At 40.2% G+C, this 16,166-nt stretch overlaps 1 protein-coding gene across 1 annotated transcript in view; it reads left to right on the top strand.

Annotated features, from left to right (window-relative positions):
- The first annotated feature begins 127 nt into the window (after window positions 1-127).
- ASB7 (ankyrin repeat and SOCS box containing 7) overlaps window positions 128-16,166 on the top strand; it is a 30,605-nt gene continuing 14,566 nt past the window's right edge. Inside the window, exons 1-3 of the mRNA XM_027644543.1 lie at window positions 128-245; window positions 5,612-5,710; window positions 9,317-9,606. Of these exons, the coding sequence (XP_027500344.1) occupies window positions 9,367-9,606 (240 nt within the window). The 5' untranslated portion in view covers window positions 128-245; window positions 5,612-5,710; window positions 9,317-9,366. The remainder of the gene's footprint in view (window positions 246-5,611; window positions 5,711-9,316; window positions 9,607-16,166) is intronic.

Below are 16,166 nucleotides of genomic sequence, written 5' to 3'. Positions count from 1 at the left end.
GGAGACATCCCGATTTTTTTGATGGATAACCCGTTTCCCTTCCAAATTTTTGAAGGCTCTTCCTACTGCTTTTGTATTTTGGATTTCTGCTTTTCATTCCTCTCTTTTACGTAATTGCGTGGCTCAGCTCTACTTTTATTTTTTTTAGGTTTAAGCTGCCTTAAAGGAGAATTAAAAATTGTGACTCCAAAGAATGAAATAAGACAGAAGAGAGAAAACAGCACTCAAAAAAACCCCCCAGAAAGGTGATGATTCATTTAGACTCTCAGAGTCATCCCTAGACACATGGTTTGGCTGGGATTGGGGCCTCTTGTTGTGTTTTTATGGATTTCAATAGGTAGCATTAGATTTCTTTGTTCTCTTAAAACCTACTTGCTGTTGACCTTTTAAAGTTTGAAAGCTCTGAAGCCCATTTGAAGCACAGTTCCTCTGGTAACACTTCATAATTTTCTAAAATTAATCTGCAAACACTATTTTGCTTATGGATTTCTACTTAATGTTTTTGTTGTGACTCCATCTCAGTAACGTCACTTAAAATTACTTCGCTCCGGGTTGTTAAAAGGGTCTTTTCTTAAAGCCTTTTCACAGATTTATGGGTTCAACAGTGGATTTGCTTCTACTTTGATTCTAGTGTCTTTTTTGGGCTGGGTCATTGCGTTCTGTTGGTTTAGTCAGACCCAACTCCTGCCTGGGTCACTTTTGTGTGTGTTGTAACGGAGCTGCAGGAATTGAAATTCATTTAATTGGGTGGTGCTTGTTTAGGAGTCATTACTTTTTTGGGCTGAGATCGCAGAAGGAGGTAATGCTGTTAGGTGCTTGAGGGAAATAATGGAAGGAGTCATCCAAACCAATGCTGCTGGTAGGAGGAAGGTTCTGTTTCAGGGGGAGGGCTGTTCTTTGGGAGAATTGCCTGTTTTACGTGGTGAGATGAGGAGATGGGTTCTAAGACAGAGAGTGGGGGGGTGAGTGATGTCAGTCAGCCTTTTGCTGCATCCTGCTATTGTGAGCTTCAAATGGTGGAGTTTCTGAGCGTTGTCTTAATGCAGAAAAATACTTGAGTCCGTTCTAATCTGTTTCAAATGTAGGTGAGTTGGTTGTTTTGGCACATACACCCTCTGTGTGGGTCCCTCTGGTCTTTGTGGTGTTTTCAGAGATGTCACTGACTGTACCAAAACGTTGGTCATTGTTGGCAAACAGCTATTTTTGAGCATTAGCTGCAGGGGAAGGAGCAGGACCTGTTGCCAACAGTCTTGGTCAAGGCTGGATCATTTTTCCAGTAGAGATGTCTTTAGCATATGACAAAAAGTAGCTGCTACGTGTCAAGGATTAAATAGAAAAATCCCTTTGTAACACAAGTGCAAAAAATTCTTGCATTTAGAAAGTACAGAGAAGAAATACTGCATGTTATTTTGATAACACACCACAAACCCACAAGTAATAGTGGAACATGTGGACATGCCCAGTGTGGTTGCAGGAGGGGTTTTTGTGCTAATAGGTGGGACAGATGTGCATCGGTATGAACTCACCGCTGTATTTATGGCACAGCTGTTTCATCTGAATTTGGTTTATTGTAACTCCCTCTCCACAACCATCCAGTGCATCTCATGTCAGGGCTGGAGCTTCTCCAACAGGGGGCCGAGAAGTCATGAGATCTTTGGGATTTATTCACAAAAGGACGTGTAAGTTTTCATTTGATTCTGGAAGCTCCTTCCTGATGTGAAATGCCAGTGCAGCAAAGTTTGATTCAGATGCAGAGACTGGAACTGAGTTCATAGGAATCAGGGAATTAACTTCTGGCAGAAATTTGCACACGGTTGAAACAAGGCTCAGAGTTTGATGTTATGCTGAAGTCCTGCTCTTGATCTCTGGAAGAAATGCAGCACACTGCAAGTATAGACAAAGTTTTAGTCTTCAGGCTGTAGGCTCATATTGGTTTTGTTTTGCCTTATTGTGAGTTCTAAACCCTTAAAGGTGATGTGCTGTTTGAGAGACAGTTTTCCATTCTTCCAGCAGTGCTTATAGAATGATATTATCCCAGTGAAAATCTTGCTTTATCCACTGAAGACATCCCACAGGTTTTGTCCACTTGTATTCTTCTAGGCTGTGTTAAATAGAAATACATATCAAATACAGAGAACATTGCATGACACAAACTCTTTAAGCAGGCCTCAGTTTGTTCATCAGCCATGCTTTGAGTATTAGTGCTGAAGTGACTGCTTTGATGTGGTTTGAACTGGCCATTGGTTCCTGCCTCTGTCATTCTATGCAGTATTGGTGTTTGGGTTCTTTAATGATAGAAAGTCATGGTAAAATACCTAAATCTTAGTCATTAGCACTTAATACAAATTATTATTTTTAAGGCTAAGCTTTCATCTGACTTCTGCAGTTTAAAACTTAATAGCAGCACCACTGTAAGTTGGAGGAGAATTTGTATGTTTTGCTTGCTACAAGAGGATCTCCAAGCTCCCTGCAGTTTGTCAGTGCACATCTTGAGGGAGGAGGCTCTGGCTGTGTGAACCTGATGCAGCAGCATTCTCTCCTGAAAAAGATCCCTAAGGCCTTGCTTTAGCATTAGCACTGAGGTCCTGGATTTGGAAGGAATTGCAGGATTTTACTGGGCTCTGCTCCTGATGAAGCTTGCCAGTGTATGGGTGAGGATGGTTAATAGCTGGTGTGCTTTCTGAAGGTGAGCTTTCCTTCAGGTTTGCAGTCCTGAAGGTACCTGAGCTGGGCGGTTTCTCTGGTTCTCCATCAGGCCCAGAAGTCAGACCTCCCAACCTGTCTGTGAAATGGATAATCATTGGTAAAACGACACCTCTGTGCTTTGGTTACACCCACCTGCAGAAAACATAACAGCTGCTTATTAATATGTAACACCACCATTCACCCTGCTGCAAACACCTGAAGCTGGTGGGGGACTTGCAGATTAACTCTTTTGGTTATTTTAAATTTAGTGTGTCCAAGCTACGTGATGGCATCACAGGAGCTCTGAGGAGAAATGTGTAACTTTTAATGACAGCTTGTGAAGAGTGAAGGCTTCTTGCCTTTGAAGTAGCAGTTCCTCTGTGATGTTATGGATTCATGCACTGTTAACTCATTGCTTTCAGACCCAGCAATTCCCATGTGTTGCTTGGTGATTTTCATCTCAGCCACTCAGATACCTTGCTTGATGTCTGTCTGGGGTGTAGCTTGGAACATCTAATAGAAAATATATTCAGGGTTTTAAGGCTCTGGGAAATTTTAATATTTCACATGTTATTTGCAAACTTCATGATTGTGATATGAGAATGCAAATAATAACATAATTGTTTGCCTTATTCTCTTGTCCGAAGAGCTCCTGATATAGGAGGCTGAGTGACAGATGAAGGTGAGGGTGTGTTTAGTTTCTTTGTCAGACGTATATTGACCATTTTTAAAATGCCTTTTGAGTGAGAACACACTCAGCTTGTTCAAGTTTTGAAATGGGTGGGAGAAGTGAGTTGTGAGACTAATGAAGGCTGATGTGATTATCCTTATTCCACAGGGCTTTCTTTTTCCTTTTATTTATTTGATTTAAATGTCTTGGAATGCTTCAACCACAGGCAACTGAGATCTACACTGATTAGGTCTATGCCAGATGCTAAATGTCCTTTGTAATGGTGCACTTTCCTTGTTGTACAGTTAGGCTGACATCAGGAAATTATGGTCCTTATTCAGCTCTTGGGTATGTGATCTCAGGATTTAGGAGTCAGGTCTGTCTGTCAGGGCATCTCAATGAGCAAAATGCTGCATTTTAAGGTCTTGCTTTTGGTAGCAACCTTTAACTTTCTTTAAAGTAAGTACATACATATGTTGGAATAAATTTTCCACATGATGTTTGCAGTGACTTTAAAGAAGTGACACATTGATGTAGAAAAGTCTAAGATCTCTTTGACAACATGAGACATTATCAATAGATAATGAAGATGTTTGTCTTATTTTTATTTAGTGCTGCTTCTACTATAATTATTAGTATTTTAAGCAAACTTTGTTTAGTCATTGAGTGAGAGAGCTTTACTTTTACTAAATATGACTTCTTTTTATTAAAGTTGCAGATCTTACTCTTGCCATATGCAGCTAATTTTCCTTTGGGGGGAAAAAGCTTGTTACTTTTTTAGTGGAGCAATCTGTTACCTTGTCTGTAGTCTGTGAAGTCAGTGCAATTCTAATTTGCATCAGCTAATAAAAAATGTGTGGGTTTTAAAGTGAAAATCATGCAAAAATTTAGGAAAAAAAAAAAGGTGAACGACTGATCATCTATGCGAAAAAAACAAGGCTAGAAATGTGATCAAATTAGGTCATGGCAGTGCAGTTTTGTGCAGGGCTGGGAGCATATCTGAAGACCTTGTATTGCTTTATCTTGGGAAGCAAAGCTCTTGGAAAATGCGCATAAGAGGGATGAAAAGAGCTTTTTTTCATCCCCTTCTTTGAGGCATCGTCAGGAAAGCACGATTTCATGTTGCATTAAGTGGCAGAAATTTTAACTCCAGCTAAAAGCTGCACAGTTCATGTAACTGTTCTGGTTGCAGAAGAAACGAGTCACAGTTGGGTTTGTGTGATCTGCTGTACAATTAAGTGTTTAATGGGTTTATTGTTTGTTATATTGCAGTGCTCACGCAGGACAAGGGGCCTGTCACTAAAGGCTGCAGCCAAAGGAAATGAAAGGTCAGAGAGAGGTGTACAAAGAATTAATGAAATAACACTGAGTCCAGGCTGTGAGAAATGATCTGGGACTGATCCTGTTAAGTGCAGGTGACAAGGAAGGAGGATAAGGAGGGTTAGTCTGACAGAGGAATCTGGGTAGGGATCGTAACTGGTGTTGGGTAAACCCTGATACTGAAAGGGTGGTTTTTATATATGTAGAAAAGGGTGAAGATTTTTGAGGTGGTGGCATTTTGCTTGTGTGGTGAAGGTGTCTTTAGCTGTTCATGAAATAGAGCTGGTGTCAGCTTGAGCTGTCACATGGGAGAGAGGACACTGGCTGGTGGCACCAAAATCCAGCTGAAGGACAGGAGTCAATGCTCTGTGTGCTCAGGTTTTATTCTTTGGATAGGGAAGCAGAGATGGGGTAGAGATTTAAAAAAAAAATCAAAACCTTTAAAAAAACCAAAAAACCCCCAACAGAACAACTAAAATCCCTCGAAACCAAACAAAAATATCACAAAAATGGTTTGGGAAGAACTAAGTGGATCCTGAATGTTTTTCCTGGCATCTGACTCCCACAGGGAGAGGTTGAGCAGTCAGGCAGAAATACCTGCTGTAACCTTTGCATCCATTCTTGTTCCATCCAGGAGCAGATACATGTAATCCTTACAGAAGAGTTTAGACCATTCCTTCAAGGTTTGCTCCAGAGAGGAAGCCCATCTCTCGTTTCTCTTGGCTTCCAAAAAATATTCTCTGCAGCCTTTTCCTCATGTGGCAGAAGCAAACTCTCCCTAGCCCAGCCTCTGCAGGACTCCTTGATAATGGAAGAAAACACACTTCAGGGTCTCTTCTGACATCACTGCATTAAAATGTGGCATTTTAGCACGAGTACAAAATGAAACTCTCACTTTTATTCTTTGCAACTAATAAGAAATATCATTTTTTTAAGGGGTAGCAGGTTGTTTGACATACATGGGCACAGAAGATTATGAACAGTGAAGACAATGAAGAGTGGGACATCCATCAAAGAGTAACAACATCTGATAAGGTAATTCAGGACCACATTGAATTTATCCTGTTGTACTTGCAAAATCAATTAAGTAACTGTTGTTGTCCTCCATTTTCATGGCACTGTACAATCATTATAACCAAGAATATATAAGTACATTCTTCCCCCCGTGCTTCATTTAGTTTTTTTCAGCTTCCACGCAGAAAGCCAATGTGTAACAACCCAAATGCATGCTGTGTTCTGAGTGAGATTGATTGCAGTTGCAAAACATTAAATATTAAATGCCAAAGGGCTACTTCCACTAGTCCTCCTTCCCTTCTCCAAAGATTGATGTCTTAAATGGGGATTTGCAAACAGGATTTTTAAATGATCTATGGAGCAGAAGTGAAAACGTTTTCAAAGCTGGTGTGTACCTAAAACTATCCTGAAACCTTTAATGTTATGGTTAAGTATTCTTGTAATTTGAATTTCATTGCTTGCCATAGGGGTGAGATGGAAGAGTGGGTATTTACAGAAACTGTGCAAGTGATAAAAGGAGCTGCCTGACTTTGTCTTCTGTTTTGTATGTTTTAGTACTTATGTACTTCAGTACCAGCTAATTTGAATAAGCTCTGCTAGTCACATGCAACATATGGGGCCAATGCCAATTTTTTATAATGCTGCATTACAAATATACCCACCAGCTGAGAAGTGTGAGAGAGAGAGAGCTTCGCTTTTTCTTAACCAACTGTCTTCATGGAGAGTTGCAGGGGGGATGCTGCTGCCCCCTTAAATGAGAAATCCCATTTCACTTCATGTCTTTAGTCATCCTACCTCCTTCCCTAGCATTTTGTCCAACTGTTCTGACCTTGATTTTCAGGATCACATGAGGTCTTGTAAGTATTAGTCCTTTACAAGAGAGGACTGTAAAAATGGCAGCAGAAAGTTTGTCTATATTAACTTTTGAGCAGATATTCTCAGCTCGAGAAAAACTAGATATTGTAGATAATCAGAAATTAGGGCTAAAGGGACACAGTCTGAATTATTATTTTTTAATAATAATTTCCCATGACTTACTATCAGTTAGGCTCTACAGTCAGTTTTCACCTGCAAATCCAAAGAAAGATCTGATTCTTATGGCTGGAATTTCATTAGCAGTGCTGTTAGTGGTGTGATGCAGAATGAAGACAAGCTGTAGGTGAGCATGTCCTGTAGGTGAGCATGTTCTGAAGTGCTAATTGGAGTTTAGAAAAGAGCTTAGCAAAAGCTTATTAGAGTCAATAGAAATACTTCCCTTGCCATCAGATTAACCAAGTTTGATTTTTGGAATATGCTGCAAAAGCTGACCTGGTGAGTTAGCAGTTGCTGCTTTGTAAATCCCCTTTCCTTCCAGTCTCAGATAATGAAGTTCACACTGTAAAACAAAACAAAGCCAATTCCTGAGCCATGTATAACATATGGAGCTGAAAAGTCTTCTTTAATAACCCTGTGCTGAAGTAGTGATTGTTGCCATACATGGTAAGTTGGAGCATTTATAAATGTCAAAGACAGGCATTTGCTGTGTGTCATTTCCATATTTGCAGTGTAAGTAGGGTCACTGGAGCTACCTGTTAATTATGAGTTTATATCTCTCCAAAAAGCAGATAAATAACTTCTCTGCTGTGGGCACAGCGAGGTTATAGAAGAGCAAATCCAGAGCTGTGTCTTTATCTGCAGAGATGGCAGTGATTGATGTCTTCACTTTGCTCTTGTCTGTGTGTATATCTGGATCCCAGGAAAACAAGTGCCCAGTGGGATATGGGGAGTTGATGGCAATGTCTTTTGAGTGACCTGTGGATCACGAGGATCTGGAAATCCTTAGGTTATTTATGTAAAGGAACGTTTAGGTGATGGTGTGGGTTGACATCCTAATACACCAAGCTTATTGGAAATTTTAAGTTTTGTCTTTAGGACTTTTCTTTGTAGTTTAATCTTGATTAACTTTGCAGGAGTTTAAATACATTCCTCTTTTTAATCTTCTAGTTCTGTGTTAATATCCATTGCAACAGGTCCTGAATATTCTCTGAGTCTCCTGTTGCTCAACATTGCCTTTCCCATACCTTGCTTTTATTCTTTCTTCTCATATTCCTTTCCATTCTAGGACTATGGGATATAGTGCACAATGTATGTGAAAATGCAAACACTTTGTGTACTGTGGAAGAATCCCTAAATACCTGTTTTTTTCTTGTCCCCAAGTAAAACTGCAGGTGGGGACTTTTCAAACAGAGCATGGAATATAGTCCTTCCCTCTTTCCCAATGTGTCCTTGTTTCTGGGCTCTTTCACAATGGCTATTTTAGATAACCTTTTGGCCCAGCTCTCATGCTCTGTATCAAGGTAATTATAAATTGAATAGTTCTGGTACCTGTTCTTATGATGTTTGACAGGGCTGTAGTAACTGCACTTACGTGTTTTCAGGTCTCATATATTATTATCTTTGTGTTTGATTTTTGCAATGTAGAAGTTCTTTGCAGCCTTTATATACTAAGTAAGAAGTGCACAAGCCAGAATACAGACTGTAGACTCTAATTACATAAAAAAAAAAAAAAAGAAGGGTGGAAAGGAAAACAATAAAATTAAAGTTTTCAGTCTGAACATCAATGTTACTAATATTCACGTGCAGTAGGTCACAGGATTATATTAGCAATATAAAATTATTTTCACTGAAGCTTAGAGGGAATGCATTTCTAGAAAAATAAGGATTATCCTAGTTCAGTTGCTGTAGCAGTGGAGTGCTGTTTCATGCAACAGTTTGAATCATCCATTCAACCAGTGTCTCTAGAGTTAGTGACACAGATGTTGTGATTTTTATATGATTGTTAACTTCTGGAGATTTGTCATTTTGTTATTGCAGGTGCTTTTTGTTATTGTAGGTACTTTCACTGTGAAATGCTGTCATTTCTGAAGAAAATGTTGACTATTTATGATGTGTGAGTGTCCTTTTCTTTTGCAGTTCAGTGATGTGACCCATGTACTGTGATTTCCTAATAACAGATTGTTTGGGGTTTACCCTGTGTATATTTGGTCAGAATATAGAGAGAATTCTTAACATTGCATTTTATTACAGAATCACAGAATCAGCTGGGTCAGAAAAGACCTCTGAGATCATCGAGTCCAACCATACCACCTTGTCACCCAGAGCATGGCACTGATGCCACATCCAGTCTGTCCTTAAACACCTCCAGGGACAGTGATTCCACCACCTCCCTGGACAGCCCATTCCAATGTCTGATCATTCCCTCTGTAAAGAATTTCTTCCTGATGTCCAACCTAAACCTCCCCTGATGCAGTTTAAGGCTGTACCCTCTTGTCCTACTGCTGGTTGCCTGGGAGCAGAGCCTGATCCCCATCTGGGTACACCCTCCTGTCAGGGAGTTGTAGAGTGATGAGGTCTCCCCTGAGCCTTCTCTTCTCCAGGCTGAGCCCCTCCAGCTCCCTCAGCTGCTCCTCACAGCACTTGTGCTCCGGTCCCTTCACCAGCTCTGTTGCCCTTCTTTGGACACACTCCAGCATCTCAATGTCCTTCTTAAACCGAGGGGCCCAGAGCTGGGCACAGCCCTGACTTATTTCCTAGATACCTCTCTCCTTGTCCCAGTCCTAATTTCTTCACGCTTCCTATTGCCCCAAGGTGACCAGTGTGCCCTCATGAGGCTCCAGTAGAAGCCAGATCCAGCTAGGATGTTACACCACCACTGCCGGAGGAACCCTGAGCTACAGGAAGAGTTGCAGATCCAGGCTGCGGTGGCCGCCGGCGATGTCCACACCGTGCGCAAGATGCTGGAGCAGGGATACTCTCCCAACGGTCGGGATGCCAACGGCTGGACTTTGCTTCATTTCTCTGCAGCAAGAGGGAAGGAGAGATGTGTCCGTGTTTTCCTTGAACATGGAGGTGAGTCGCCCGGGGAGAAAAGTCTTCACGTCCGACTCACTGCTTTCCATCCCAGTTTTCACTGCAGGACTTCCCAGCACTGATGAGATACCAGACTACTGATTATTTCTTGTAATTATTCTGTTCTTTGCAGAAGTGATTCATCTCTGTTTACTTCTGATGCACACTCTGAATGAAGCCATAGATTAGCTTTATATCTTAATACCTTGCCTTTTTTTCCCCCCACCTCTCTAGAATTGCCTAGGAATTGTTAAAAGAATGAATAAGCGTTATGAAAATAGGGCAGAAGGGCTCATTATAAAATTAAATGCACTCACAGCACTCCCTCCAAGCTTTTCTTCTCTGGTAGGGGGTATTTTTAGAAGGCGGCAGGTCCTTGAAATGAAATCTTAGGGAAGTTTGTTTCAGAATTCCAAAGCAAGTTAGCAAGTTGCATTAAAGACAAAGTTTCCCCTATACTTTTTAACAGAGCTTACTAAACTTTATAGAAACAGTGCTCTGTGCAAGGACTTTAGTGCCAGCTCATCCAGATGAGTTTACAGATCTGCATCCATCCATGTTGAAGCTTTTATTTCCAGAACTCGTGGAGTTTTATTGGTTTAAGTGATACTCATGTGGGTGATGATTTTTATCCCTCAGGTGGTACAGTCAGAATTTCTTACTGCTTTATCATCTTACAGGGCTGCCTAAAGTTTTAGAAATGGATAGTTTTAATCTTTGAATGTGATACCAGAGAGGAAAAGTACAAATCAGTAGATATTCTCCACATTCTGATTAGTGCTCTTAAAGAACAGCATCCTCCAGCTCAGCACCGTTCTTACCAAATGAATTCTGAACTGAGATATTTTCAGTCCCAAGGAAACTGAAATTATCTCTTTGATTCTTTGTGTATCTGAGGCCGTATGGGTCCCTTTTTTCTGTCACAGTGTTTGTCAGCTGCTTGGATCACCCTGAAAATGGAATGGGGCATTAATAGGTTGTGGTAGTGGCACAACTAGTGGTTTGTTGCTTAAGAGCAGTGGTGAAATCCAGCCTGAGCAACTGGACCCTGTGGATATACCTACTACAGATTGTAACCACATAGAGAGGGCAAACCCTCATGTCCTTATTGGAAAGGAGGGGGAAATTCTACTTTTTAACTGTAATATATGTGGATAATTTCAAGCCTTCAGTTTGATAATTCAGAAATTTAAGGCTGTAAGTCAGATATCTTGCTTTTTACTTTTTATCTGTGCATTTAAAGATGATTAGAAAAACCCTTCTATATTCCTATGTATTTTCATTTTGTAGGTGTCGATATTACATAGCTGCTGATGCAGTGTTTTGTTGTTATTTTTGTTGTTACTCTCTCCTGCATGAAGCACCAGCTGAATCTGATGCCTCATGAAAACTGCCTGTAATGAAACACCCTTGTCCTGAAGCAGCACAGAGTTGAATCACCAGGATGAGAAAGTTGAGTAACAAATAGTGTGAGGGTTAGTCATCTACAGCAGCTTTCCTGTTGCTGAGCCTCACTTCTGAAAATTGGCACTGCTTTGTGCCTTGCCTTGTTTTCCCTCAAAACAGAGGCATAAAAATAATGAGTATTTAAAACATAGTCATGTCACAAATGAGTTAATAAGCAGTGAGTGAGTTGACTCTTGCAAGCTGAGTTAATCACACCAGCCTCATTAGGGAGAGGTTTGTGTCTACCTTTCCTCACATGGCCTCTACTTTTCTCCCTCTGAAGTGGATTATTTTGCTCTTGGTGCTTAATCCCTTGCCAAAAAGATATTGGGGTGAAGGAAAAAGTAATTTTCTGGTGTGAATCTTATGGTAGAGAGAGTATTGAATTGACTATGTATTGGTAATAAATAGATATTGAGGGGGAGTGTGTGGAGTTCTGGAAGAAAGAGGGAATTGAGGTGCTAGTGGGAAAGAAGTGGTAGTTATGGATGTCCAAAGGGATGGTGAAGCTCAGCAGAACTGGGAATATTTTCACAGGACGGGACTGGGAAAACCACTCTGTGTTGTTGCTGAGGGTGGAGTGCTGTGCCTCAGATCTGAGGTGCTGGAAGATTGTTACCAACACAGCCTTGCATGGGAGTGGGATGGAGATGGAGTTTGGCTAATAAAGGCTGAGAAGGAATCTGGTCACTGACCTGGAAATAAAAGGTGGATTCTTATGGGAGTCGTGACCTGGCTGCCTCCTGCTTTTGCTTTTTGTCTTCTCTTCCATCACTGCTCAGCAGCAAAGAAAAGAGCCAGAGGACAGTGCTGTGCATCAGATTGGCTGATTTGAGTGGAGGTGGTGGAACAGGAGGAAGCTTTTTATTATCTCCTGAGCAAAGAGACACAAATAGATGGGGAAAATGCTGAAAAAACCAGACTAAAGGATGAAACCAGCAGAAATACCAACTAGATACGGAGGTGATAGGTCAGATTGTAAATATTCTTTAGCAACGGATAAAATGCAGAAAGTTCATCACGGAAAAACTCAGTTCTTATGAAAAATAGTGAATTTGACCCTGGGTGTATTTGTCTCATTTGAATAAAGTGAAGATTCCAGGAAGCCAGCTCTTCCCATCCACAGAAACAATCTGGAGCCACAGAGCTCAACAGGAGAGCAAGACAAAAGTAGGGAGCACGGTTTTTAGTGATCTTGGATTTTTGTATAACAAGCCTTTTTCCTCTTCAGTGTAATTTTTTAATTTTCAGTCTGACATATAGAGACAAACACTGGAAAACAACTATGTTATTAATTCCCAACCACCACTGTTAATATTGCAACAAGCCGAAGTCTTAAAAATGTGCAGTGAGCTGTCCCTTGGTGATGTCTTCCCAATACAAACTGAACAGGACAGTTCCTGGTTGCTCATATTAAAGTGAAGAAAAGATCCACTAAAGCTCCTGGAAATTGAAGAGTAAAAGAAAGAAGTAGCCTAAGAGCCCTTTTTATTTATTTTTAGTCTTGGCTTCAAGGTATCTAAATTTTAGTGAGGTCAAGCAGAATCTGGGAGGATCTAGAGAACACCAAATGCTCACCCCCCTAAGCTCCTCAAGTGTTTCTGTCTCTGGGCAGTAATGCTTTCCTGGACAGCTTTTATATCAGTGTTACCTCAGGAAATTCAAAACAGAGGCTACATGTAGCCATGTTTCTAAACCTTGTGGTCAGAATTAAGCTTTAGTTGGGGGAAATAAGCTTGAAATAATATAAAGTAGTCTATGAAGCCAGAGCTTTGCTTTCTTGGCTTCCCAAATTAGACTGGGATAGAGTGACCTCAGGAAGATGTCAAGAAAGAGGGGAAACCGTGCCACCAAGCTGGGAATTGAAACTGTAAAATATTACTCTTGTTTAGGAAACTATATATCCTCTAGATAATAGTGTTGGGAAAGAATTTCATTAACAGTAGAGTTTAAGTTACTAGTTTAGGTGCCCGACTTTAACCTGAAATAAAATAATCTGAGTATCATTCAGTGTTGCAAATTTTCCATCTCAAGTGAGCTTGATTGCAGTAATTGGTAGCCTTGGTAAGCAGTTCAAGGTTTCTGCTGTTGTATTATGTCTGATATTTAGAACTTTAGAAGTGACCAACTACAGTTTCAGATTCTGTTCTCTCCAAATTAATGGGAACCTTGGAAGGAAATAATTGTTTGACAGTCGTGGTGAAGACAAGATATGCTGGCAAGTGCTGGCTTAATCCCTTTTTAGCTAAATATACTCATTCCAGGTAATTTTTTTACCCCTCTGCAGATTCTAAAAAGTAAGATGAGAGTCATTCCCAATTAATTTTTACCTCACTTGTTTTCCAGGGGGAGTGAGTTACTTTACAGCATGATACCTTTTAAAAAACCCAACAAACCCACCCACAACAACCCAGCTTCTTCAGGCAACATCAGCTTTGTGGTGTTATTTTTACTAAGGATGGAGTTTGTGTGCAACTTAATGCAGGTCCAAACTTGTGAAGTTCGAAAGTTTTCCAGGAGGTGGCAGCAGGACATTGATGGAACAGCGACAACTGTTTTGAGCTTGTTCAAATCCTTTCCCTGATCCCGGGGCTGGCACTGTTGGCTCACTAGAAGTCCATAATCATAATGGGAATTACAGTATTTTTTCACGAGGTTTTTCAAACGGATTTGTTTTTGGAAGGTTCTTTGTGTTGCCTGGTTGCCCAACTGAGAGGCTTTTTTTCCCTGTCCTTGCTGAGGCACTTCTCAGTGGTTTGTTCACTTTAGTTGTCAAAACCAGTGACATTTTGGGAGTAGGGAAAGCGTGCAAAGTGCTTAAAACAATAGGTGAAGGGCATCTTTATGTTGCAGGAGGATTGTTTGGCTTGGAGTACAAGTAGTATAAAAATGCATCTACATGCACACACAAAAGTTGGGGCATACCTGCTTGAATTTGGAAATGGCATTGACTCAACTTGGGGCAGTGTCCTGCATTTGGGGTAGAAATGATTGACTTGCATACCCTGTGCTGCACAGGAGCAAGGAGGCACAAGATGAATATTATTTCTGTTAAAAAACTTCTTTTTTGGTGGAAAATGGCCCTGACTGCTGCTGTGTCCTTTCCTTTATGTCCATCTTCCTCCCTAATTCTCAGAATTCTCTGCACCTTAACCCTCGTGCTGCCCCCTTTATTTATCACCACTCAGAAGATAATGTAGGATGGTCTGAGCAGTGTGAAGAGAGAGACCCTGGGAGCAGCAAACATCACTTTGAAATAGTATCCTTGTCTTTAGTGAGTGTGTGGGTCGTGCTGATTCTTTGCTGTACTTTGGACACCGTCACGGGGCAGGTGAGGAACCACCTGTTCATTCCCTGACTGCATTTTCCTGCTGAGCATCCATTGCTTCAGCCCAGGTTGGTGTGACTTTACAGACCACTCAAACTTGTCACAGAAGACTAGGAAAGCTGTCACCAGCGAAAGACTAAACTTGCCTTAATCTACCTCTTGCTATTTCTGTGTTTATTCCTATTCTATACACTAGAGGCAGTTCTCACATCTTATTTCTCTCTGTGGTCAGACTGTATTAGTATTTATGTTGGATTTTGTTTGTTTGTTTGTTTTCTTCTCCTCAGACTTCACTTTACATTTAAAAATATCCTTGAAGTTGCCTGATCACCTTTGCAGCTGGATTTTCAACTGGTTCTTGCCAGCTTTTTTATTTTGGTGTGATGTCTATCTCAGTTATCTGGGTATGATCACAGTAGGTTGGGAAGCTTATTCCTGTTTTGTGTTAGCACCTTTGTGTGTTCAGGTGTGTTCAGACTAAGGTAGCCTGCAGTTAATATTGTGTTGTGATCTTAGAGCAGGTTTGCTGGTATCTTGAGCAGATGGTATCTAACTTAGGTTGGGAAGGTGTTCAAACTTCCAAGAGCAGCATCTACAGATGGTGGAAGGAGAAACCTCCCAGCCTGGCTTGTTCTCTGGGCTGAGAAATGGCACCTTGCCTTGGGTAATTAATTAGTTACTTGCTGTACAAGTTTGGGTGTCCTGAGGAAATTAAGTGAATTGATTTATTTTAATTTTTAAAATCGTAAATCACTCTGAATTTTTGTGCTGTGTTAAGGGGAAATAAATCTGTATAATTACCTGTGTTCTACACTAATGTACACACCTTTCAGAAGTGGGTGCTTACATTCTCGTAAAAAAAAAAAAAATCTTAAATTTTTGTTAAACTATATATTCAAAACAAATTCTGAACAGATTCATCATCTCCAAAAACAGACTTTATCAAGATAATCTAAAATAACATATATCCTACATGCTTTGGAAATCCTGCAGACCACAGAGAAACATTTTACCTAATACAGCATTACACCCTAAAAACAATACAGGGCTGCCAGACCACAAAACATCCGCAATTTGGGACAGCAGATGTTTCTACACATGCTTCTTTTTAAGACCAAGAAGCAACACAGGGGAAAATAAAAAAGCTGAATATTGAGAAAGAAATGTAATATTGTAGAGCTGGAGGAAAACTGGATGGACAGGGAGATTTGAGTAATTAGCCTAAGAGTTGTGAGGAAGATGTGGAAAAGTATTTGTGAAACGGAAACATATGGATATGAAAGAAAAAGTCTTTTTTTTTGTGTGTGTGTGTGTGTAAATAATATTAAGTAAAATTTTAACTTTGTCTTAAAAATAGAACAAAAAAATCCTGTCATGCTATGGCTAAAAAGAGGGAAAAGCAAAGAGTTCTGCCTCGTATTCTTGTAACCTTTATTTCACGAAGGACTGCTTTTTCTAGTGCAAACTATTTGAATTACTTCTGCTTAAATCTTTTTCACATTCCATGTCCATTTAGACTTTTACTTTAAAAGGGGAATAATTTAAAACAACTTTGTTCAAGTGGGCTTTTGCAGGACTGCTTATTACCATTAAGTCTATTGTGAAGATACTGATTTGCACTCTATGGTGTTGCACTCTAATACTGACTCTTAAGTTCATTGTATGTGAGCAGCTTCACAGGAGGTACTGTCTGTTCTAAATGCATTTAACAATTACTGTTTGATATTCTTTATTTTCTTTTTTCTTTTCTTTTTTGTTTTTTCTTTCTTTTTTCTTCTTTCCTTTCTTTTCTTCTTTTTCTTTTCTTTTCTTTTC

The sequence above is a fragment of the Corapipo altera genome, unplaced genomic scaffold (genome assembly GCF_003945725.1).
Source record: "Corapipo altera isolate COAL_440 unplaced genomic scaffold, ASM394572v1 50, whole genome shotgun sequence".
Lineage (NCBI taxonomy): Eukaryota > Metazoa > Chordata > Aves > Passeriformes > Pipridae > Corapipo > Corapipo altera.
The sequence above is the reverse complement of the archived record's forward strand: the minus strand, read 5'-3'. Positions and strand labels throughout refer to the sequence as shown.